The 27,308-nt window shown below is 46.5% G+C and overlaps 1 protein-coding gene across 1 annotated transcript in view; it reads left to right on the plus strand.

Moving 5' to 3' along the window:
- LOC121458647 (dynein regulatory complex subunit 6-like) overlaps nucleotides 1-27,308 on the plus strand; it is a 169,199-nt gene that overhangs the window by 29,901 nt on the left and 111,990 nt on the right. Inside the window, exons 4-7 of the mRNA XM_041667951.1 lie at nucleotides 8,537-8,604; nucleotides 9,057-9,211; nucleotides 9,882-9,991; nucleotides 11,492-11,659. Of these exons, the coding sequence (XP_041523885.1) occupies nucleotides 8,537-8,604; nucleotides 9,057-9,211; nucleotides 9,882-9,991; nucleotides 11,492-11,659 (501 nt within the window). The remainder of the gene's footprint in view (nucleotides 1-8,536; nucleotides 8,605-9,056; nucleotides 9,212-9,881; nucleotides 9,992-11,491; nucleotides 11,660-27,308) is intronic.

The following is a 27,308-nucleotide window of genomic DNA, read 5'->3' on the forward strand; positions in this document are numbered from 1 at the left end:
CAGTCACAGTCATATAGTCACACAGACACACAGCCACACAGTCACACAGTCACCCAGCCACGCAGCCACACAGTCACCCAGCAACCCAGCCACCCAGCCACCCAGTCACCCAGCCACCCAGCCACCCAGCCACCCAGCCACCCAGTCACCCAGCCACCCAGTCACCCAGTCACCCAGCCACACAGCCACTGAGCCACACAGTCACTGAGCAACCCAGCCACACAGCCACCCAGCCACTGAGCCACCCAGTCACCCAGTCACCCAGCCACTGAGCCACCCAACCACACAGCCACCCAGTCACAGAGCCACCCAGTCAAACAGTCACAGTCACACAGTCACAGTCACACAGTCACAGTCACACTGTCACAGTCACACAGTCACAGTCACACAGACACACAGTCACACAGTCACACAGTCACAGTCACACAGTCACAGTCACAGTCACACAGTCACACAGTCACACAGTCACACAGTCACAGTCACACAGTCACAGTCACACAGTCACAGTCACACAGTCACACAGTCACAGTCACACAGTCACACAGTCACAGTCACACAGACACACAGTCACACAGTCACAGTCAGAGTCACAAAGTCACACAGTCATACAGACACACAGTCACAGTCCCACAGTCCCACAGTCACAGTCACACAGTCACACAGCCACACAGCCACACAGTCACACAACCACACAGCCACACAGTCACACAGACACACAGTCACAGTCCCACAGTCCCACAGTCTCAGTCACACAGTCACACAGACACACAGTCACACAGACACAAGTCACACAGTCACACAGACACAAAGTCACACAGTCACAGTCCCACTGACACAGTACCACAGTCACAGTCACACAGTCACATAGTCACAGTCACACAGACACACAGTCACACAGTCACAGTCAGGGTCACACAGTTACTCAGTCACACAGTCACACAGCCACACAGTCACATAGTCAGAGAGTCACAGTCACACAGACACACAGTCACAGTCACACAGTCACAAAGTCACACAGCCACACAGCCACACAGTCACAGTCACACAGTCACAGTCACACAGTCACAGTCACACAGTCACAGTCACACAGTCACAGTCACACAGTCACACAGTCACAGTCACAGCCACACAGTCACTCAGTCACACAGTCACAGTCACACAGACACACAGTCACAGTCACACAGTCACACAGTCACAGTCACACAGTCACAGTCACAGCCATACAGGCACCAAGTCACACAGTCACACAGTCACAATCACACAGACACACAGTCACAGTCACACAGTCAAACAGTCACAGTCACACAGTCAAACAGTCACAGTCACACAGTCACACAGCCACACAGTCACACAGTCACAGTCACACAGCCACACAGTCACATTCACACAGTCACAGTCACACAGTCACAGTCACACAGTCACAGTCACACAGTCACACAGTCACAGTCACACAGTCACACAGTCAGAGTCACACAGTCACACAGACACACAGTCACACAGTCACACAGTCACACAGTCACACAGTCACAGTCACAGAGTCACAGTCACACAGTCACACAGCCACACAGCCACACAGTCACACAGACACACAGTCACACAGTCACACACCCACACAGCCACACAGTCACACAGTCACACAGTCACACAGTCATAGTCAGAGTCACACAGTCAGAAAGTCACACAGTCACACAGACACACAGTCACACAGACACACAGACACACAGTCACACAGTCACACAGTCACAAGTCACAGTCACACAGACACACAGACACACAGTCACACAGTCACACAGTCACACAGTCACAGTCACACAGTCACACAGTCACAGTCACAGTCACACAGTCACAGTCACATTCATTCAGTCACACAGTCACAGTCACTCAGACACACAGTCACAGTCACACCGTCACACAGTCACAGTCACACAGTCACTGTCACAGCCACACAGTAACCCAGTCACACAGTCACACAGTCACAATCACTCAGACACACAGTCACAGTCACACAGTCAAACAGTCACAGTCACACAGTCACAGTCACAAAGTCACACAGCCACACAGTCACACAGTCACAGTCACACAGCCACACAGTCACAGTCACACAGTCACAGTCACACAGTCACAGTCACACAGTCAGAGTCACACAGTCACACAGTCACAGTCACACAGTCACACAGTCACAGTCACACAGTCACAGCCACATAGTCACAGTCACACAGTCACACAGTCACACAGTCACAGTCACACAGTCACAGTCACACAGTCACACAGTCACAGTCACACAGTCACACAGTCACAGTCACCATCACACAATCACACAGTCACACAGTCACAGTCACACAGTCACACAGTCACAATCACAGAGTCACACAGTCACAGTCACACAGTCACACAGTCACAGTCACACAGTCACACAGTCACAGTCACACAGTCACAGTCACAGTCACACAGTCACACAGTCACAGTCACAGCCACACAGTCACAGCCACACAGTCATAGTCACAAAGTCACAGTCACACAGTCACAGTCACACAGTCACACAGTCACAGTCACACAGTCACAGTCACAGTCACACAGTCACAGTCACAGTCACACAGTCACAGTCACAGTCACACAGTCACACAGTCACAGTCACAAAGTCACAGTCACACAGTCACAGTTACAGTCACACAGTCACAGTCACATACTCACAGTCACGGTCACACAGTCACAGTCACAGTCACACACTCCCACAGTCACAGGCACACAGTCACACAGTCACAGTCACAGTCCCACAGTCACAGTCACACAGTGACACAGTCAGTGTCACACAGTCACAGTCACACAGTCACAGTCACAGTCACACAGTCACAGTCACACAGTCACACAGTCACACAGTCACAGTCCACAGTCACAGTCAGAGTCACACAGTCACGGTCACAGTCACACAATCACACAGTCACACAGTCATAGTCACACAGTCACACAGTGACACAGTCACAGTCACACAGTCACACAGTCACACAGTCATAGTCACACAGTCACAGTCACACAGTCACAGTCACACAGTCACACAGTCACAGTCACACAGTCACAGTCACACAGTCACAGTCGCACAGTCAAAGTCACATAGTCACACAGTCACACAATGTCACAGTCACAGCCACACAGTCACTCAGTCACAGTCACACAGTCACAGTCACACAGTCACACAGACACACAGTCACAGTCACACAGTCACAGTCACACAGTCACAGTCACATGTCACAGCCACACAGTCACACAGTCACAGTCACACAGCCACAGTCACAAGTCACAGTCACAGTCACACAGTCACAGTCACACAGTCACAGTCACACAGTCACAGTCACCCAGTAACCCAGTCACACAGTCACACAGTCACACAGTCACAGTCACACAGTCACAGCCACATAGTCACAGTCACACAGTCACACAGTCACACAGTCACAGTCACACAGTCACAGTCACACAGTCACACAGTCACAGTCACACAGTCACACAGTCACACAGTCACAATCACACAGTCACACAGTCACACAGTCACAGTCACATAGTCACAGTCACAGAGTCACACAGTCACAGTCACACAGTCACACAGTCACAGTCACAGTCACACAGTCACACAGTCACAGTCACACAGTCACAGTGACACAGTCACACAGTCACAGTCACAGTCACACAGTCACAGTCACACAGTCACAGTAACATAGTCACAGTCACACAGTCACAGTCACACAGTCACACAGTCATAGTCACACAGTCACAGTCACAGTCACACAGTCACAGTCACACAGTCACAGTCACAGTCACAGTCACACTGTCACAGTCACAGTCACACAGTCACAGTCACAGTCACACAGTCACACAGTCACAGTCACACAGTCAAAGTCACACAGTCACAGTTACAGTCACACAGTCACAGTCACACACTCACAGTCACAGTCACACAGTCACAGTCACAGTCACACAGTCCCACAGTCACAGTCCCACAGTCACAGTCACACAGTCACACAGTCACAGTCACACAGTCACAGTCACACAGTCACACAGTCACAGTCACACAGTCACAGTCACACAGTCACAGTCACACAGTCACAGTCACACAGTCACACAGTCACACAGTCACAGTCCACAGTCACACTCAGAGTCACACAGTCACAGTCACAGTCACACAGTCACAGTCACAGTCACAGTCACACAGTCACAGTCACAGTCACAGTCACACAGTCACAGTCACAGTCACACAGTCACAGTCACACAGTCACAGTCACACAGTCACACAGTCATAGTCACACAGACACACAGTCACACAGTAACAGTCAGGGTCACACAGTCACACAGTCACAGTCACACAGTCACAGTCACACAGTCACAGTCACAGCCACACAGTCACTCAGTCACACAGTCACACAGCCACACTCACATAGTCAGACCGTCACAGTCACACAGACACACAGTCACAGTCACACAGTCACAAAGTCACACAGCCACACAGCCACACAGCCACCCAGTCACACAGCCACCCAGTCACACAGTCACAGTCACACAGTCACAGTCGCACAGTCACAGTCACACGGTCACAGTCACACAGTCACACGGTCACAGTCACACAGACACACAGTCACAGTCACACAGTCACAGTCACACAGTCACACAGTCACAGTCACACAGTCAAAGTCACAGTCACACAGTCACACAGTCACACAGTCACAGTCGCACAGTCACACAGTCACAGTCACACAGTCACAGTCACAGAGTCACACAGTCACAGTCACACAGTCACACAATCACACAGTCACAGTCACACAGACACAGAGTCACAGAGTCACAGTCAGAGTCACAGAGTCACACAGTCACACAGTCATACAGACACACAGTCACAGTCCCACAGTCCCACAGTCACAGTCACACAGTCACGCAGACACACAGCCACACAGTCACACAGTCACCCAGCCACCCAGCCACACAGTCACCCGGCCACCCAGCCACCCAGCCACCCAGTCACCCGGCCACCCAGCCACCCAGCCACCCAGCCACCCAGTCACCCAGCCACCCAGTCACCCAGTCACCCAGCCACACAGCCACTGAGCCACACAGTCACTGATCCACCCAGCCACACAGCCACCCAGGCACTGAGCCACCCATTCACCCAGTCACCCAGCCACTGAGCCACCCAACCACACAGCCACCCAGTCACACAGCCACCCAGTCACACAGTCACAGTCACACAGTCACAGTCACACAGTCACAGTCACACGGTCACAGTCACACAGTCACACGGTCACAGTCACACAGACACACAGTCACAGTCACACAGTCACAGTCACAGTCACAGAGTCACAGTCACACAGTCACACAGCCACACAGCCACACAGTCACACAGTCACACAGTCACACAGTCACAGTCACACAGTCACACAGTCACAGTCACACAGTCACAGCCACACAGTCACACAGTCACAGTCACACAGTCACACAGTCACACAGTCACAGTCACACAGACACACAGTCACAGAGTCACAGTCAGAGTCACAGAGTCACACAGTCATACAGACACACAGTCACACAGACACACAGCCACACAGTCACACAACCACACAGCCACACAGTCACACAGTCACACAGTCACACAGTCACAGTCACAGCCACACAGTCACACAGTCCCACCGTCACAGTCACACAGTCACACAGACACACACTCACACAGACACAAGTCACAAAGTCACACAGCCACACAGCCACACAGTCACACAGTCACACAGTCACAGTCACACAGTCACAGTTACAGTCACACAGTCACAGTCACACAGTCACACAGTCACAGTCACACAGTCGCAGTCACACAGTCACACAGACACACAGTCACACAGTCACAGTCACACAGTCACACAGTCACAGTCACACAGACACACAGTCACACAGACACACAGTCACACAGTCACACAGTCACAGTCACACAGTCACAGTCACAGTCACACAGTCACAGTCACACAGTCACAGTCACAGCCACACAGTCACAGTCACACAGTCTCACAGTCACAGTCACAGAGTCACAGTCACACAGTCACATTCACACAGTCACACAGTCACAGTCACAGTCACACAGTCACAGTCACACAGTCACACAGTCACAGTCACACAGTCACAGTCACACAGTCACAGAGTCACAGTCAGAGTCACACAGCCACATAGCCACACAGTCACACAGACACACAGTCACACAGTCACACACCCACACAGCCACACAGTCACACAGTCACACAGTCATAGTCACAGTCACACAGTCAGAAAGTCACACAGTCACACAGACACACAGTCACACAGTCACACAGTCACAGTCACAGAGACACACAGACACACAGTCACACAGTCACAGTCACACAGTCACAGTCACACAGTCACACAGTCACACAGTCACAGTCACAGTCACACAGTCACAGTCACACAGTCACAGTCACACAGTCACAGTCACAGTCTCACAGTCACAGTCACACAGTCACAGTCACACAGTCACAGTCACAGTCACACAGTCACAGTCACAGTCACACAGTCACAGTCACACAGACACACAGTCACAGTCACACCGTCACACAGTCACAGTCACACAGTCACAGTCACAGCCACACAGTCACCCAGTCACACAGTCACACAGTCACAATCACTCAGACACACAGTCACAGTCCCACAGTCACAGTCACACAGTCACACAGTCACAGTCACACAGTGACAGTCACACAGTCACAGTCACACAGTCACAGTCGCACAGTCAAAGTCACATAGTCACACAGTCACACAATGTCACAGTCACAGCCACACAGTCACTCAGTCACAGTCACACAGTCACAGTCACACAGTCACAGTCACATGTCACAGCCACACAGTCACACAGTCACAGTCACACAGCCACAGTCACAAGTCACAGTCACAGTCACACAGTCACAGTCACACAGTCACAGTCACACAGTCACAGTCACCCAGTAACCCAGTCACACTGTCACACAGTCACACAGTCACAGTCACACAGTCACAGCCACATAGTCACAGTCACACAGTCACACAGTCACACAGTCACACAGTCACAGTCACACAGTCACACAGTCACACAGTCACAATCACACAGTCACACAGTCACACAGTCACAGTCACATAGTCACAGTCACAGAGTCACACAGTCACAGTCACACAGTCACACAGTCACAGTCACAGTCACACAGTCACACAGTCACAGTCACACAGTCACAGTCACAGTGACACAGTCACACAGTCACAGTCACAGTCACACAGTCACATAGTCACACAGCCACATAGCCACACAGTCACACAGACACACAGTCACACACCCACACAGCCACACAGTCACACAGTCACACAGTCATAGTCACAGTCACACACTCAGAAAGTCACAAAGTCACACAGACACACAGTCACACAGACACACAGTCACACAGTCACACAGTCACAGTCACACAGACACACAGACACACAGTCACACAGTCACAGTCACACAGTCACAGTCACACAGTCACACAGTCACAGTCACACAGTCACAGTCACACAGTCACACAGTCACAGTCACACAGTCACACAGTCACAGTCACACAGTCACACAGCCACCCAACCAGCTGCAGAGTAAGAAGGAAAGAAAAATATATAGAAAAAGAAAGGTAAAAAGCCTAGAGGTAAAGCGTAGTCAAAGAGACATGGGATAATTGAAGTTACATTGGCTAGAAACAAGCCATGCTGAGGCTGGGCATTTGTAGATAAAAATGACTCTGCATATATTTATGTGGGAGCTAAGTGGTGGGCCCCCAAAGAGTTAACAACCAAAACAAAGAACCACACTGGTAGGTTGGCCATGCTCCAGTTGTTGGCCCCAAGGCCATTCATACGTGAGCAGCGCAAGCTGGATTCAGTAGTGTGTAAGGTGGGACACATGGAATTGTATGTTACGGGGGTGAGTCTGGGAGAAGTTAGTGTAAGGAGTAGAAGGTAAACGTGCTCAGAATGCATTGTATGTATGTATGGAGTTTCAAAGAATCTATAAAATATACAAAATGATATGACTTCAGTAAAAATGATAATAGACACATATAATACAGTTCGACCCTAAGAGAGACATACATGGGTTTACATAGGAAGGTGAAAAAGACAAGATCTCCTGAGTGAATGGGAGTATGGGGGTCACAGGAGAGGGTAGAAGGGGAAAGGGGATGAGGGGAGAGGAGTGGAGGAAAACGTATAGCTCAATAAAAATAAAAAAAGAAAAAATACACTTTCTAACTATGTAAGTGATATTAATTCCTCCCTCTTCTCCTCAGAGGCTGTTGTCCCAGTTCCTCGGCAGCCCTGCAGGGTCTCTCTTCCACCTTCTATGCTTTACAGGGTCTCGCTAGGGAGCCCTAGAGCTCTGTGCACCGTCGTCCTTGAGATCCTCCTGCCTCTGCAGCAGGAGTGCCGGGATCACGGGTACGCGCCACCGCGCCCAGCTTTGTTCTATTTATTTCTAACGCACAGTTCAATTACTTATCTCTCTTAGGTGACTCCAGAGCTGATGGTGAAAGCCTGCACATTTTACACTGGACATTTAGTGAAGAGCCATTTTGGGTGAGGATGCGTTTTCTCCGTATTGTTTGTCTTTTATCCCTTCTATTATTCACACAGAGGAAGGCTACCTCTGCCTTCTGTGCGTCTCTTATATTTGATGAGCTTGTACTTAGTTAAAATACTGCTCCTCTGAAACACAGCTTGTCTAAAATCCTTGCGTTTGTATATGTTTGGGAATTTAAATTCCCTTTTTAAAAAAAATCATCGTGAAGGTTATTCTCTGTGTAAATTGAAGTTATGAGGATGATGTTATCCCAAGATGTGTTTATTATAACATCTTAATTAGCAGAACTTCTTCAAGTTGTGTGTGTGTGTGTGTGCGTGTGTGCTGTGATTTTGAGGGAGTAAAAGACATCTCATTTTTTATTCCACTTCTTTTATTTTTGACTCTATTACCCTAGTCTCAAAGTATTATTTTGAGAGTAATGTATTTCTGTATCTTTTGCCTGCAGTGGTTGGAAGGAGGTCGCAATACCTCGTGCAAATCAGGAGGCAATCATGGCCGAAAAAATGAACAGAGCAATAGAACATTACAATGCTAGATGTCTGAAATCATTTTTCATTCACTGGTTCTCCTATGTGAAGACCACAAGAGAAAGACTTGTAGGTAAATGTCCACCCCACAGCACCTAGTTTGGGCATTCAATTATACTGCCAACCAGCATACCAACCGTTAAACCTAGAGAGCGCGTAGCTTGGGTGCAGCTGGGAAAGCTGCCTGCTCCCCAGCCTATTTGCTCTTCCTGGCTCCTGTGTTCGAGTTATGGGCCTCTAACGTGTATCACACAATCCATTTAATTCTAGAACACATAATTCTGAATATCCGAATACTATGTAGTGGTTATGTTTCTTATGAAATGCTTAGAAGTCCAAGTTTTGTAAAAGATAAATTTGTTTTTTTAAAAAGGCAATATATATGTAGGTGACATAGTCAGCTACAACCAATCTGAGAAAAGTTGGGGCTGTCTTGAGCCTCATGATGTTTATTTAGCATGCCCTGGCTGGTATATAGAGTGGGTATTAGCAATATTCTATGCTGTATATATTGTAGTTAGATGAGTGTTTAGGAATTCCTTCCCCCTATACAACTATATATATCTTCAGTTTCTAAGGGCACAGGGATATTTACAGGATTAAAAGTCTCTAGAGCGCCATCTAATGCTACAGCAGTAGTTAATTGTGTGATTAAAATGAAGTCCAAGCTGTCAGAAGCATTCGTTCATCCATCTTCAGAGACAGCTCTCGCTACTTGAAATAACCAAGTGCATTTCTTGCAGTTTCGCTGCTCCGGTTGCGAGAGATGTTTTATACCCAAAGGCAAAAATTTATCCTAGCAATATGGAAGGAGAAAGCCAGACAGAGGAGTAAATCAAGAGAAGACGATTTGGTATGATATCAGACACTTTTTTTTTTAAAAGAAGGAAATGCCATTTTAACATTTTACTTAAAGATATTGGTGAAGACACTAGGAATTCTTTAATTAATATTGAGATGTCTAAACTGCAAGAGTCTCTGATATGAATAAAATGAAGAAGATAAGGACTCAGTAAATTTTTTCCTTTTCTAAGTAAGATTAAGTTGCTTTTTTTCCAGCATTTAATATGCCAGTTTCAATAGTAAATTTATTTTAATTACTAATGGCTAAACTTGGAGAATTATTTGTAATTAGGAAACCCACTCATAATTTAAGCAATTAAAATAGAGGACCCAAGGAAACACCTGAAAACTTAAAACTCCCTTCTGTTTTCATTACTTGAGTATTTAATTGCCCTCGTTGTTCTAGAACATTCAGAGTACTTGAGTCAGATACAGAGATAAGCTTGAGATTTGTGCAGTCGTATTATTTAGTAGGCAATGCTTTTAATCTCTTTCAAATACAAAGTTGAGTTAAATAGGAAAGAGGAAAAGAAGTTGGAATTAAGTCTTTGCCCTCCGAGGGCAGGCTTGGCAGTCCCGCTCACCCACAACCTATCAGACTGTTGGGGGAGCCGGTGCCGCGTGTGCAGGAGGAATGTGTGAAGCCTGAGAAACACTGGGGTCTGCCATGCGTGAAGCAGAGGTCCTGCTTTCTAGATGTGTACAACTGACAGACACTGAGTTGGCTTGTTTTGCATGCTACCCCTGTCCTCTTCCTATTGTGGAAACCACTTCACTCTGCTTCTGCCCACGCCACGCTTGCAACCACTGTGTGTACCAAGGTAGTGTTATGACCATCACCTGTGCCGGTCACGGATGTTCTAACGGTGACATAGTCAGCTACAACCAACCTGAGAAAAGTTGGGGCTGTCTTGAGCCTCGTGATGTTTATTTAGCATGCCCTGGCTGGTATGTAGAGTGGGTATTAGCAATATTCTATGCTGTATATATTGTAGTTAGATGAGTGTTTAGGATTTCCTTCCCCCTATACAACTTCTTGGCCAACAGCCACTCTGCAGTCAGTGAGCGAGGGTATGTGCTGGGCACCAAAGCTGTGATCCCTGGCGTGCTGGCTTTCCTGAGAGTATGAGGTAAAGACCTCACACTAAAATTGTGTTGCTCATTGACCCGTAGAAGTGCATTCTCGTTACAGCTTTCAGGAAATGTATCACGTTCAAGCGGGCTTGCTGTAACCAGAAATCAGACAGGTTTCTGAAACCTTTCCTCAACTCCTGTCCTGGCTATCTCCTCGCTAACACTTTCCTTCCGTGTCCCTACACTGGTGATTCTGCTGCTGGACACGCCACTTTGTGACCCACAGTTCTCTCATCTTTGGAGATAACACCAGGTCACATGGCAATCAGCAGCGTGTCCCTGGTGCTAATGTTATGCCAGGTGTGGGCTTTCTAGGCATCATTGCCTTTGACCCTTAGGACAAGCCCGTGGAGTTTATAAGTTATTTTCATTGCAGATTTTAAAGCATGAACTTCAGCTGAGGAAATGGAAGTACAAGCTTTCGAAGTCCAAAGCAGTTGAGGAAAAGCCCATTAGCCCCGAGCAAAGTGCCTCTGACTCGGCCCTGTCGGCTGTGCCTGTGGAATTTGACATCGCAGCGCTGCCGGATCAAGCGATTACGCTGGTGGGTAGGGCTCTGTTGAATGTTTGCAGGCCTTGCGATCTGTGGAGAGCTTGGCGTTAGGGTGAGCGTGTGGTGCCTGTAGCTCCCTCCTTTATAAATTACCTGTCATGACCGCCTTTTCTATTGTAATTCACACTTGTTTGTTATAGTTCCTTATATAGTTTGGCAACATTAACCCTTTATCTAGAATATATTTGAGTATTTCCCTCCACCGCACTTAACGTTGTCTCTTTTGCCTCTCGAGTGTTTTGATGTCAAGAAATAAAGCTTAAAATCTATCACTCATTCTAGTAATTTCTCTTTACTGTCAGTGGTCTGAGTGATATCGTACTGCCAACATGTACATCTGTCTGTCTCTCTGACCTATTTTGTCTTTGCGAATATTTCCTTCTTTATCGAGGCTTATGCTATCCATCTTAAGACAACACAGAGGACCTTCAGATAATTTCAGGCTCCTGTGCATATACTTTCAGAACCCACGACAGCAGGCTTTTCTTCCCCTTTTGTGGGGTCAGCACTGTTGAAATAGGTTTGTTTCTTTATAGTCATAGCTCCACAATTCTAAAATTGTGTTTGCTTTAAACATCACCACTCTTGAGCACATTTCTATGTATGACAATGAGCCAGGACGCATAGAAAAGTCTCAGATCCGACAGAGAGTTGTTCTGCCTGAAGAACTGAAGCAGGCCATTCTCTTACAGTCAGCCACCAAGGCAGTCGGACCAGTCCAGATTGTATGTTGTACTCAGTTGTTACGTCTTCTTGATTTTCTTCAGCCCAGATCAATTCCATAGCCTTTAATCTTTGGGCCCTTGAAATGAAAATTACGCAAGTCTTATTATAGGGCATCTCTCAAATTTGGCTTGTTTTACGTTTTCTCATGAGTCAATGCGTGCTGAGTTTTCGTTAGAGTGCACAGCCATGTCGTGTGCCCTTTTCTTTTCATCCTCTCTGTGGCACAGGGTTAATTTAGGCAGCTGTGCTCTCCTGGGCCTTTGACTGCCTTGGGCTCCACAACTGATCCCTCTACTGGCTTGCTGTATGTTACCTTCAGTATGTGTAGGCATGTCCCTTGTATTCCTGATCTCTCCAAGATTTTTATCATGAAGGGGTATTGAAGGGGTATCAAAGGCTTTTTCAGCATCTAATGAGATGATGATGTGTTTTTTCTTTCAGTTTGTTTATATGGTGAATCATTGACAGATTTATGTATGTTGAGCCATGCCTGCATCTCTGGGATGAAGCCTACTTGGTCTTCTTGGTGGATAATCTTTGGATGTGTTCTTGCATTCAGTTTACCAGTATTTTATTGAGTATTTTTGCACCAATTCTCTTGAGAGAAGCTGGTCTGTAATTCTCTTTCTTTCTTGAGTCTTTGTGTGGTTTGGCTATCAGAGTGATTGTGGCCTCATAGAAAGAATTTGGCAATGTTCCTTCTGTTTTTATTGTGTGGAATAATTTGAGGAGTATTGATGTATTGATGTTAGCACTTCTTTGAAAGTCTGGTAGAATTCTGCATTAAAACTGTCTGGCCCTGAACTTTTTTTTTTGGTTGGAAGACTTTTAATAACTGTTTCTGTTTGCTTATGGGTTGTAGGTCTATTTAAATTGCTTATCTGGTCTTGATTTAACTCTGATAAGTGGTATCTATTAAGAAATTTGTCCATTTCTTTTAGATTTTCCAATTTTGTGGAGTACAGGTTTTTGAAGTATGGCCTAATGATTCTCTGGATATTTTTGGAGTTTGTTGTTATGTCCCTTTTTGTTCCTGATTTTGTTAATTTGGATATTCTCTCTCTGCCTTTCAGTTAGTTTGGATAAGGGGTTGTTTATTTTATTTCTTGAATAACCAACTCTTTGTTTCATTGATTCTTTGTATTGTTCTTTTTGTTTCTATTTTATTGATTTCTGCCCTCCGTTTGATTATTTCCTGCCATCTACTCCTCTTAGGTTTGTTTCAGGGGTGCTATTAGGTCGCTAGTGTGAGGTCTCTCCAAATTCTTCATGCAGGCAGTTAGCGCTCTGAATTTTCCTCTTAGCACTGTTTCATTGTGTCCCATGAGTTTGGGTACGTCGTGTGTTCATTTTTATTGAATTCTATGAAGTCTTTAAGTTCTTTACTGCTTTCTTGACCCAACAGTAACTCGGTGGAGAGTTGTTCAGTTTTCCTGAGTTTGTAAGCTTTCTGTTGTTGAAATACAGCTTTAATCCATGGTGGTCTGATAACAAGGGGTTATTTCAATTTTTTTTTTGTATCTGATGAGACTTGCTTTGTGGCTGAATATAAGGTCAGTTTTAGAGACGGTCCCATGAGGTGCTGAGAAGAAGGTGTATATATATATATATATATATATATATATATATATATATATATATTTTTTTTTTTTTTTTCTGAAATGTTCTGTAGATGTCTCTTAAAACCATTTGAGTCATAAGATCCATCAGTTCTCTTGTTTCTTTGTTGATTTTCTGTCTGGCATACCTGTCTATTGGTAGAATGGGGTGTTAAAGTCTCCCCCTATTAATGTATGAGGTTCGATGTGTGATTTAAGCTTTAGTAATGTTTCTTTTACGAATGTGGGTACCTGTAGGTTTGGGGCATAGATGTAAAGAATTGAGACATTATCTTGGTGGGTATTTCCTTTGATGAGTATGAAATATCCTTCTCCATCTCTTTTGACTAATTTTGGTTAGAAGTCTGTTTTGCTAGATATTAGGTAAACTGCACCAGCTTGCTTCTTGGGTCCATTTGGTTGGAAATTTTTTTCCAACCCTTTCTCTGAAGTAATGTCTTTGATGTTGAGGTGTGTTTCTTGTGTGATGGATCATACCCATTCTGTTAGCCTGTGTCATTTTATGGTGAATAATGTTCATTGATATTGAGGGATATTAATGACCATTGAGTCCTGTTAGTTTTGTTGGTAGTGATGGTCTCTCTCTGTGTGTGTTTCCTTTCTTAGGGTTTTGCTGCTCTGAGATTATCTATTGCCTGCATTTTTGTGGGTATAGTTAACTTTTGGGGATTTTTCTTTTAGTACCTTCTGTAGGGCTGGATTTGTGGATAGATGTTGTTTAAATTGGACTTTGTCATGAAATATCTTATTTTCTCCATCTATGGTGTTGAAAGTTTTGCTGGGTATAGTATTCTGGGCCAGCATCCAAGGTCTCTTAGAGTCTGCAAGACGTCCGTCTGGGCCATTCTGGAATTTAGAGTATCTGTTGAGAAGTCAGGTGCGATTCTAATAGGTCTGCCTTTATATGTTACCTGGTCTTTCCCCCTTGCTGCTTCTAATATTCTTTCTTTGTTCTGTATGCTTAGTGTTTTGATTATTATGTAGGGAGGGGATTTCTGTTCTGCTCCAATTTATTAGGTGTACTGTAAGCTTCTGGTACCTATATAGGCATGTCTTTCTGGCTTGGGGAAATTTTCTTCTATGATTTTGTTAAATATATTCTCTGGGTGTTTGAGCTGGGCTTCTTCTCTTTCTTCTATTCCTATTATTCTTAGGTTTGGTCTTTACATAATGTCTCAGATTTCTTGGATGTTTTGGGTTAGGAATTTATTGGATTTAGCATTTTCTTTGACTGATTAATCTATCTCCTCTATTGTGTTTTCAATGCCTGAGATTCTCTCTTCCATCTCTTGTGTTCTGTTGGTGATGCTTGCATCTGTGGTTCCCATGTGCTTACCCAGATTTTCCATTTTCAGGATTCCTTCAATTTGTGTGTTTTCTTCATTGCTTTTATTTCCATTTTCTTGAGCAGTTTGTTTGTTTGATTTAGCTTTCTTGGCATTCATTTAGGGATTTATTGATTTCATCTAATTTTTCTTTGTCTTTTTCTCAGTTTGTAAGGAATTTTATTGTTTCTTTTATTTTTAATCACCTTCATAGAGTTGTTTTAAAGTCATTCTCTTGTGATTCAGCTGCCTTGGAATATCCAGGGCTTGCTGTCATGGGCTAGCTGGGCTCTGGTGGTAACGTATTACCCTGGCTGTTGATTGTCTTCTTTCCCTGGAGTTTAGGCATCCAGTCTGGGGTGATTATAGACCTAGGGGCTGACTTCTGAGTTTGTCTTTGTTTGATGGGTGTTTTGTTCCTTGGTTTCTGTTTCCTTGTTGGTATTCGTTGTGGTCTGCATTTCTAGTGACCCCTGCTCTAGTAGGGAGTCTCTGTCCAAGTTTGGAGCTGGCCTTTTGGTGGTGGGACTCTTTTCTACTGACAGGTGTGGAGTATCTCTCTGACTGTTGTGGTCTGCCCCTGTGGTTCCAGCTGGTGTGGTCTGTATGTGAGCTGCAGAACTCCTTCCTCAGACTGACTGGCGTGGTCTGTATATGAGCTGCGGAACTCCTTCCTCAGACTGGTGTGGTCTGCAGAACTCCTTCCTCAGACTGACTGGCGTGGTCTGTATGTGAGCTGCAGAAGTCGGTCCTCAGACTGGCGTGGCCTGCATGTGAGCTGCAGAAGTCCCTCCTTAGACTGACTGGCATGGCCTGCACTGAGCAGTGCGGATTCCACCGGAGTTGGAAATCTGGGCCCAGCAGTGGCCCAGCAGTGGTCCCGAGGTGGTGCTGTGTTTCAGACTGGTGTGGACTGTACCTGAGCCCCGGTAGTCTGCCAGAGGTGGCAGGAAAGGCTGCCCTCAGGGAGGATGGTGATGTGGGAGGGTTTGGGAGGGGCAGTGGGTCTTGGAGGTTCCAGGAAGTGGAACAGTCCTGCTGGCAGGTGGGTCACTCACCCTCTCAGACTGGTGTGGCTTGCACCAGAGCCATGGACTTCCCTGCAGGTGGGGGCAGGACCCAGCAGGAGTAGGAGGGGGAAGGACAGGTCCTGGGAAACAGGGCAGAAACGTGCAGCTCAGCTGGAATCAGGTCACTCACCTGTTCTTCACACTGTGTGGACTTTGAAACTATGCGGTTTCTAGGTCTGGTTCCACCAACTCGAAACAAGTCAGGTTACCATTTAGTGATCATTTCTTTGGTATCATTTTTTGCTCACTAAGGAATGCTGCTTCCTTAACAACTGGTTGTGTTCATGTACAGTCAGACAACCTGCCAGCCAAACTCAGAGCTGACGGGAGGGTTGGCAAAGACCATTTTCAATGATAGTGTAAGCATTGGGTACACAACACAGTGGGAAGCCTCTAGCTGACGAACTTAAAGTCTGAATAATATATCTAAGTAATGCAGTTGTTTGATTAGCTAACGGTGGAAGCCTTGCCTTACGATGTAAGTAGCTGTGGCTCTTTGTTTGCAAAAGATACAAAGCATGTAGACTTGCAGAAACAGCTATGAAATCACCTTCAGATTTTACAGCACCATTGACTCATCTCACTTGGGAAAAAATCCTAAAACCTGAATAGCTATTAAAGCATGGCCAGACTGGGTACATGTGTGTGTGTGTGTGTGTGTGTGTGTGTGTGTGTGTGTGCGCGCGCGAGAAACAGATGGTCCAGGCCTGTAGGGCTCAGTTACTTGGAACTGTAAAAATCAGAGTATGTTCAATGACTTCTCAGACCCATGTTTTGATAACCCTATGGGTCAGCCTGACCTTAACGAACCAAGCAGAACTTGATTGAACGTTCTGTGGCTCTGTCCCAAACAAGCTTCAGACTGGAGAAGCTATTCCAGACTGCTGTGCTATCACGGAACGATGTGTTCGTTGGCTTGATCTGTGGTGTGATGAAAACATTGGTGACACAAAGCATTTCAGAATTTCTTCCAGGGACAGTTTATCTTGGTAGGAGTTGCCCTACCCCGGAGCGCGTTCCCATTGTCTCAGCCTCAGGGATGCTAGCAAGTTAAGAGTTTCTACACTTGATTTTAATCTACAGCTTTCGTGAGTTTCCTCAGGAACCAGGCTTGCAACAGTGATGATCACAGGAGAGCTGAAAACTGCCCCGCAGAGGAAGGCGGCTGTGGCTGATGGTGCAGCTGGCTGTGCCATCCTGGGCTGCTTATCTTTCTAGTCCCAGCGTGTCTCATGGTGGATGTGCAGGATGAAACCCTCTATGTTTGCTCCTATAAAGACCAGCTAGTGTTTTCAAAATGCTGGAGCAATGCCCGGCTTATAGCAAGCTCTCAGTTGCTATCTGCTGTAACGTGTTGGACTAAGTGCTGAATTGAAGGCGTGAGGTGGAAAGTCTGCAAGCCTGGATTCCCAACATAGCTCTGCTGGTTCTCTTAGCTCGCTGACTCCTCAATCCGAAGAGGGTGGCCTGCATGGTGTCTGTATGTGCCTGTAAATCCGAGATGGAAACATGAAACACACAAGGAGAAAATGTTGGTGGAAATTCAGAAGGAAAATCGCGGAGGCTTCGTGTGTGTGTGTGTGTGTGTGGGTGTGTGTGTGTGTGTGCTCATCCTTGCCCTGAGTGTTACTCCGACATGTGGATAGCTTACCTGGGGCTTTCTCCATGTGCCGGCTTACAGGGCTCCATCAGAGAGGCTCCTCCTAACCACAACCACTGAAACTCCCCGTGCTGTGGAGGCGTGGTGTTCCTGGGGATAGTTACTGACTGCAAACAAGGAACAAGAGGAGGACAGGGGTTGAGAGGAAGGTTTATCCTACATGTGAGAGAGAGCACAGCCAGAGGCAGACAGAGTCCCGCGTGGACATGGTCAGACTGAGCTGGGCCATGGGAGGATATGGGCCTGGGAGAGCAAGGAAGGAGCCGCCAACCAAGAGACAGGCAAAATAGTCAAAAGGACCAGTGTGCCCCAAATGACTAGGTTATATAGGGAACGGCAGCCAGCCCCTGGTTTGGAGAAGTTGGGGGTAGATGGTGGTGTTTGCCAACCAGGAAGACCCCTTAACAAGTAGGGGCTGAGGGATACTGGGAGAACCTGGTGGCCAGAGCCAGCTTTGATGTGTTAATAAGCACCTTAGCCTTTGTTCAAGGTTTGAGACCTAACAGTTACCATTATGAACAGTTTCTAATTCTTTAGATCTCCTTGTTTCTTGTCTGTTTCTTCCATCATCATAAACTCTTTAAATTCCAGTGTCATATTTTTAAAAAATAATTAAACTTTTTTATTTATTCTTGCAGCAATGGCCAAGGGGTGGGTCCAGTTCTCCTGCTTTCACGCTCTCAGGGTCAGCTTTCCCGCACCGGCACCACCAGGGGCAGCTCTACTGTGTTGCCTGGCAAGGTGCAAGGGCCTCTCTCCTGAGTGCTGGAGCTGGAGAGGGGAAGGGTCAGCTCCCTCAACTCGCGGGCACTGAGGGGTAAGGAGTAAGGGGGACATAGCTCCCCTGCCCATGCCTCCGCGTGATAGATAGTAGTGGGGCTACCTCTCCCATTCTCGGTCTTTGGAGCCGACTCAGCCCCAACAGGGTTAGCTTTACTGGGCTGCCCGTGTGAGGTACAGGGTCTGCTTTCTTGAATGCTGCAACTTGTTGAAGTTGACGTTGGGTGTCTTCCTTGATCACTATTTATTGAGGCTAGGTCTCTTGCCAAGCCTGGACCTCACGATTCTGGCAGTCTGTCTAGACCATGTCACCTGCCATGGAGAGAGGAAGGGGATGAAGCCTGCAGGCAGGGCGTTTTTTTAAGAACCAACACGAGAGCAATGGAGTGGGAACAAAAAGGGAAGGATGTGAGCGGGAAATGAAGAGAATCCTGGGCCAGATGGCGTGGAAAGTAGAAGAGCGAGCGAGGCAGTCGGGGCCTTGACAGGGAAGCCTTAGGGCGTGCGGAGCGTGGCCTGCGGAGCGTGGCCTGCCCCGGAAGGAGGCATCAAGAAGGGACCAGCTTCTCTACTGATCTTACAGGCACGATTAGCTCCCAAAAGCCTTGCTATACGCCTTTCTTTCCAGACCGTACAGTGTTACATTTAAATGTGATGAAAACGGGTTCATTTCAGCAGTTCACCCTCTGTCTTAGCTGCCTTGTAATCAGTACTGAGGCGATTTATCGATGAACCCCCAAGTCCAGGCTTTCTTTATGTCCGGAAGGTAATCCTCTGGTTTGCACTGAAGCTGTGTTGCCAACAACACTTCCCACGCCTTCCTTCATTCACTGCCTTCAATATCTTTCTTTGAAAATTCCCTTAAGATTTATATATGTGTTCAGCTGACTCCTTTCCTAAAAAGGCATTTCTGGGGCTTGTGTGTTGTCAAACTTCTTGACATACCCCCCTCAAAGCCTGTTTTGAAGAGATCTCCCTGGGTGTTCCAGTGGCTCAAGCCACCAGGTGGTTTCTGAAATAGAGCGCGTCATTTCCTTTCTCCTGTATCCGCTCAGTGCTGGCTCTAGTGCATCCTGTTTGTAGACAGTGGCGCCATTGTCTGCCCCACTGCTTCAGGAAGTACTTGGTTATCCAAGCACAAGATACATTCTTGGACTCTGGCTTTCCCCAACGTAACTTCTCCATGTAGGGCTCTCGTTCTGCTTCTTCCTCGCCAGGCCTAGTCCTGCTCAGACACAACTCGGATGTGATTTCTTCCAGACAGGCTATTCCTTTATCTTCTCTCCCTCAGTCGGTGTGCCCAGAGTCCCAGAGGTAATTCTTGGTATACGTTCGCCCCACCCACGTCTGTGCTGCTGGGCTTTGGGGCAGAGTTGTAATTGCTGTGGATGCACAATGCTTAGATGCTCACCGCTTTACACTCATCTTTGATTAGGCCCTTCTTGAAATGTCGTTTTCTATTTGCTTTGCCATGAAAGTTTTTAGTTCTGTTCTCCGGAAATTGCTTCTCTGTCTTCATGATGTTTCTTGCTCCCAGTCCCACCTCCCATGAGCTGTGTCTGACTGTGTCTGACTGTGTCTGACTGTGTCTGACCGTGTCTGACTGTGCCCCTAGATGATGACCTTGGCCCTTTTCCATAGATTCTCACTGGGTCGTAGTAGCCACAGTGAGACTTTTTCAATGCTGTAACGATGAGACTGATTTCCAGCTCCTAGCATTTGGGACTTTATGTATGTAAGGTTGTGATAGCTCTGATGCACAGCAATATTTGATAAGTAAGTTGGTTTGGGGAGCAGAGGAATGTAATTTTAGAATAGTTGAATTTTAAACAACAATGAGGAGTTTAGTTAGAAAGCCCCAGAAACTGCTGAGAATTTATAAGGCCGCGGAATTCTACATTAAGAACAATTTGAGCTGTGCCGTCTCTCTGCCAGGACGGCGTCTTTACTGACGCTCTTTAAGTTTTAGAGAGCAGGAGAGAGCCCTCTGCATCTGAGTTTGGAACCAAGTGTGAGTAGAAAGTTGGAAGACGAGCAGACCCAGGTGATAAGAGGTGGTGGCTGAGGCCCAGTGGCCCAGACTGGGATGTTAGTCCTACGTCCACACATCAGAAAACTTCACCCTCAGTCACGGCACAGTTGAGTCCCCCAGAGCAGACCAGACGAGTTCATCCTGCACTCAGATTACAGGGGCATTAGCAGGACCTGGGCGGTGTCCTGGTTCTGTCCCCTGAACTAATCAGGTATGCTCCGTTTGGGAGGAGTTGGGGGCAGAGAGAGAGATGCACCGGGTTGCTGACTGTTTCCAGATGGAGGAAGGAGGCTAAGGGATGAAGTAACGCTTGTGCAGCTGTGCTTCGGTGTTCTCTGTGCCACAGAGTCTGCTGACTGAACATCCCTTTCCAATCTGGGGAGGATTAGATAATTAGAAAGTTGTTCTTATATCAAAGCAAAGCAAATGCCTCGCCACTATGTTTCGCCCCTGGTTCTTTCTGCTGCATTCATGGACTTTAAGCGTGGTTACAATCTTCTTTTCTAGTTTCTTTTACTTACTAGTTCTTGGTTCATTCAATTGTTCTGCAGTAGTGTCTGATCTCATTTCTCTGTTTCCCTCCCTGACACCCTTTCAGCTGCCATCTTTTAAGAATTTAGAAAACGTGTTGGTTCCTCATAATGTTGACTGGGCCATGTTTATCCCCATTCTGAGCTGACCAAACCTCCTGAATGGCAAGGGAGATGAGCTTTAGGTAATAGCTTACCTGGATCATGTATGCACTTACAACTGGACTCTCCCCTTGTCCTGGTCCTATTGTTAGAGGAAACTACATATAACAACGTGTAGCCATATGATTTATTACTCAACACAGAGTCAGAATCAGTGGGAAGCAGCATCCTTAGGTGTCTCTTGGGTACCAAGGTTCAAGTTAATCCTCTTGCATGAGAAGCACACTCTCTCAGTGGGAGATACCTAGACCACTTGAGTAGTATCAGTTCTGTTTGCTTTATTGTGGAGAACTGCATTATCATGCTGTTTGCAAAATGAACTTCTGAACAGAGAGTACGCTGTGCTGAGACTTGTAAGTCCCAGAGCCCACTGTGTTCTTGGGCTACTGTGTGGCCAAATGAACACACACCATGGTACATGTCAGCCCTCGTCCTCGTTTTCTTTCCTACAATGTTGCTGACCTCTTTGATTTTTCTCATCTATCCTGCGTTCCATCGCTAACCTTCATTTCTCTCCCAAGCAGTGCATCACACTCCAGAGCTAGAACAAACATTCCAGGTGTGACGTGATTCATGTCACGTCTCAGCCAGAGCAGACGTTCATACAACGTGATTTATGTCGTGTCTCAGCCAGAGCAGACGTTCATACAACGTGATTCATGTCGTGTCTCAGCCAGAGCAGACGTTCATACAACGTGATTCATGTTGCATCTAAGTACCAGTCTCATCTTCAGCTCCAGGTTCTTTGCAAGTAGTACCTATGAGGATCCTGTGCCCTTCTCCCCAGAGAGCGATGAGTAACCAGACCAAGCAAGAGAATTGTCTTTATAATGATTCTTTACTAGCAACATCAATATCCAATGCATCAATGGGGGTTACAATCTTAATAGGCATGGGGGATTGATAATGGGCAACACACAGGCAATTCAATATCACAATTATTAATCCTACTAATCCTAATACACAAAACCAATTCATAACCTTAATCTAACTTATCCATTACCTATAAAACACTACTTAACCTTAACACAACTTATCACTTATCTATAAGATATCTCTTAACATTCCATTTTAAACTTAATACAACTTATCCATTACCTATAAAACACTTCTTAAACTTAACACAACTTATCCATTATCTATAAAACACTTCTTAAACTTAATACAATTTATCACTCATCTATAAGATATCTCTTAACACGCATTAAATAGCATCATATGACCTGGTATTCTTCAGCTTAAAAAAGGACTTTTTGAATTTCTTCAAGCTGGATGCTTGACAGTACTGGGGGCTGGACAGCGAGGCTCAACTCTTGACCCTGTAGTCTGCGCTTGGGAGATATGTTGATAGGAGCTGTGGGCTGTGTTCCTGCCACCCAGCTCCTGGCCGCCTAGCTAGCTTATGCCTCAAATAACAACACACAAACTGTATTCTTATAAACACTGCTTGGACCATTAGCTCTAGTCTCTTTCTGGCTAACTCTCATATCTTGCTTTTAACCCATTTCTAATAATCTGTGTAGCACCAGTCTTACCGGGAAAGATTCAGCATGTCTGACCTGGCAGCTTGCTTCATCGCGTCTGCCCTGGAGATGAGAGGCATGGTGTCTGACTGAGGCGTCTTACCTCACTGCCTTCTTCCTCCCAGCATTCTGTTATGTTTACTCCACCTGCCTATGTTCTAACCTATCAGGCCAAGCAGTTTCTTTATTAATTAACCAATGACTTTCCTCCATCAGAGATAAGGTGTTCGATGTCCTGCTCTTAGGCTGGTATCAGGTGCTACATCAATTCTTGACAGCGTAGTCTGTGGCCTGGTCTTGGAAGGCAAAGCATTCTGCCTGTGCTAGGGAAGGCAGAGTGTCTTGTCTGTTCTCAGGAGACAGACCTTCGATGTTCACTCTCAGGAAATGAGGCTTTGCATTCGGGATGCAAGGCGTTAAATGTCTGCTTTTGGGAGATGAAGCTCTGTACTTGGGAGACAGAGCATTAAATGTTTAGGCAAGCCATTAAATATTTCTGCTTTTTGGGAGGCAGGTTTGGAGGATCTCTCTCTTCGAGGCTTAATTTATTCAGGCCATCATAAGAACTGAGATAATTGCCCTATTTCTGCCCTCTCTTTTTATGCCAGTTTGAAACTGCCTCTTGTTTGATTCTTCTGATAACCAGATGTCCTAGGTTATCAGTATTGACTGGCCACAGAAGGGTGGGGCTCCCTTTTGTGTGGCAAGATTACTTCGTTACCAAGGTTGCTGGGTGCATTCTCCCCATCTGGCAGGGCCAGATGGGGGTGGCAGCCTTCAAGTGGGCAAAATGTTCTCTTAATATTTCACCTTAGTAATTTTCCACACCACACACAAGAAGAAATGCTTTTACATTACACCAAGTTGCATTCATTCTTATTCTATAAATTTCCTGTTCCATCTACACTACAGATGCCCCTTTATTTATTCATTCAGAGGAATCTGTTTCCATGCTCATTACAGTGTGTCACTATCGTTCCTGTCCCTGGTGTCTTAGGGTGAGTGTGTCACTATAGTTCCTATCCCTGGTGTCTTAGGGTGAGTGTGTCACCATTGCTCCTGTCCCTGACTGTCTTAGGGTTTATTTTGCTGTGAAGAGACACCATGACCATGGAAATTCTTATAAAGAAGACATTTAATTGGGTGACTTACTTTCAGTTCAGAGGTTTATTCCATAATTGTCATGGCAGGAAGCAATGCAGCATGTACACAGACACGGTGCTGGAGCTGAGAGCCCTATGTCTTGATCCAAAGGCAACAGGAAGTGAGCTGACTCTCTGGGCATGACTTGAGCGTATATGAGACCTAAAAGCCTGCCTCGACAATGACACCTTTTCTCCAATAAGACCACACCTCCTCATAGTGCCACTTCTTTTGGGGGCTATTTCCTTTCAAACTACCATACAATGCCCTTAAAATCTTGGGTGAAAAAAAATTAAAAAAAAAAAAGGTAAAATCTAGGGTGACCCCACCTCCTTCCGTTGGAATGTAGCTATTGACATTACACAGTCTCCAAAGGGACACTCATAGGAGTCTCCTCTCTGTGCTTGGACCTTGACACCTTGGTCCATCACACACACACACACACACACACACACACACTCCCAATGCTGCCTTTGCCCAGGGCCACCTAATGACTCCAGAAAGGGGCAGGAACACAGGATCCCTTATCATCATTGTAATCCAGGCTGTGGTGTCTGGCAGGCCATGGGCCCAAACTGACAGTTTAATGTTTTGTTACATTTTGCTTTTTTTCCATCAAAAAAAGGAGTTTTTCTGTGTTTTCTGTAAGAGTCAGCCATGATAAGCTTAATAGAAGCAGACCATTCAAAGGAAGTTCTTAACTTTCAACCATTATCACCTGCCAGTGTAGAACTCAAACATCAGTAAGTTTAATGGAGGCCTGGAGTCTCAGTAGTTTACCCTGAAGCAATACCTGGTTGCAGGAAGGACCATAGACTGAAATTACCCAAGCACCACCCAAGATCCTAAATTCCCCAAGATCCTAAATTCCTACTGTTCCAGCGGTTGTAGGTAGGATCACTGCCAGCACACATCCATAAGAACACCCCTAGACAAATGTCAGCCAATCAGAGGTCCTGAATCTTAGAAATCCCTCACCCCCAGCTTTGCTACTATAAAAAACCCAACCCTAACTGAGCTCGGGGCTCTCTGATCACCCCAATACACTGGACAAACAGAGAGACCAAGTTTGAAAACTTGTATAAAATAAAGACTCTTTGCTTTTACGTACAGGACTCGGTGTCCTTGTTGGTTTTGGGGGGACTTTGCAGATCTGGTCATAACAGTTTCCCTTTAAGTTTTTTGCTGACAGCAAAGAGCCTCTATTTTATACAAGTTCCTTCTGACAACTAATTCCATTCATAGGCCACCTCCTCAGTCAGTGACTGGATCCAGTTTGTGAGTAACCTGAATGTTGGCTCTTGTAGAACGACTTGCCGGGTGCACACTTGTTGGCGCACACCACGCTGGTTGGTTTGTCGCTGGGCACAAGCTAAATTCATCTGAGAAGAAGGAGTGTTTATGGAGGGACTGTCTGTAGGCAAGTGTGCGGGCTGCAAGAAAGCGGACTGAGCAAACTATGGGGTGCAAGTCAGTTAGCGGTACCCCCCCGCCCCCCATGGTCTCTGCCGTGGCTTCCCTCAGCAATGGTCTATGACATGATTAAACTCCCCTAAAGGACCTTTGGTCATGGTGCGACAGCAAGGGAAAGCAAACTATGGCAGACAGCGCTGCACCAAGGAGACATTGCTATCGTTGTTTGCCGGTGCCCAACAGAAGTCCTTTCATTCCGAGATGAATTACGCCTGATTTTGAAGATTTACGCTGTGTGTTTTACCATCCACAACGCCAGTTGTGTCGGGATTTGTTTGTCTCTCACTAGCAATACTTCTCCCAGGCTGTGCTACTCACATTGGGGAGGGGCTCTGGCACGGCGGGGGGGGGGGGGGGCATCTGTCCTGCCGTCCTTCTGCAGTGTCAGCGCATGGGGGCTCTGCTCAGCCCTCCCCAGCTCTTCTTGCTGGTCCCGTGTGGAACTCACGCGCGGTTACCCCATACCAAGCTAGTCCAGAGTGTGGGAGAAGAGAATTAGTCCTCAGGAGCACCACCCATTCTTTCCTATGTCAGGAGTACTCAGAGCTCCCGACTCAGAGGGCTCTCTCCACAGAAAGCTGACCTCTGACCCTGCTTGTGCCACTTGAGGTCAGTTGTCCGGTGTACTTCCGGTGCTTCCTTGTACTTCCGGTGCTTCCGCGTGCTGCCTGCATCCTACACACTGTCCATCCTGAAGTTGTCTTCTGGGAGCCCCACTCCTCTCCACGTAAGTCTCGGCGGGGAGGAGAGGACCGCAGGCTCAGACGGTCTCAGACCTTCCCCTGCCTCTCGCCGCTGCCTCTCGCCGTTGCCTCTATAGCCTCCCCTTGGCCCACGCAGCGCCTGGTCCCCTTCTGTCTCCCCGGGCGCTGGCTTCTCTCGCCTGAGAGCCGCACCCCCACCTACTCCTCAGGAACAGAGTGGGCTTTGAGATGCCAACAGGGTCGATAGCCTCCTGCCTCACAGACTGAATTCAGGGGTGTACAGTTTTCTGGAAACGCCTCTTTCTCTCTGTGCCTTCCTGGTCACTTTTCTGGTTCACATAAAATAATAACCCAGCTGGCGCTTATCTGTGGAATGAGTTGGAAAGTCTAGAGCCTCACCCCCATGACACTTCCCGGGAGCTAACTTGGCAACAGCCAGTGTCGCATGTGGAATTAATTTCTAGTGTTTCTGAGGGTTATTGCGTATGAACATCTGAAAATTCCTTATATGTTATGTAATGGTAGCCCCATTCCTTACGAGAAAGTGGTAAAGTGTAGGTCTGAAATGCTTATTCCACACTGAAATATGGAGCTCCCCCCCCTTTCAAATATCTTTGGGCAACTTCATATGGAATTAACGAGATATGCCACTGTGAACTAGGCACTAAGAGGTGAGATGAGCTAATGAATAAACGAGTGACTCCTTTCACACCGGGAAAAGGGTCAAAGGCACACACATTGGGAAAGGCATTAAGCAATTCTATTGGAATAGCTTCTTTACTGTGTAAACAACAAGGCAAAGTATAGGTTTTCGGTGGCTGTCCAAATCAGTTATGCAAGACTTGGCCATCTGCATGGTGGGTAAGATCCATTTAGATATGGCTGTGTTGTTG

The sequence above is a fragment of the Microtus oregoni genome, unplaced genomic scaffold, assembly GCF_018167655.1.
Source record: "Microtus oregoni isolate MIOR12 unplaced genomic scaffold, Mior012 000018F_ref0000195, whole genome shotgun sequence".
Taxonomy (NCBI): Eukaryota; Metazoa; Chordata; class Mammalia; order Rodentia; family Cricetidae; genus Microtus; species Microtus oregoni.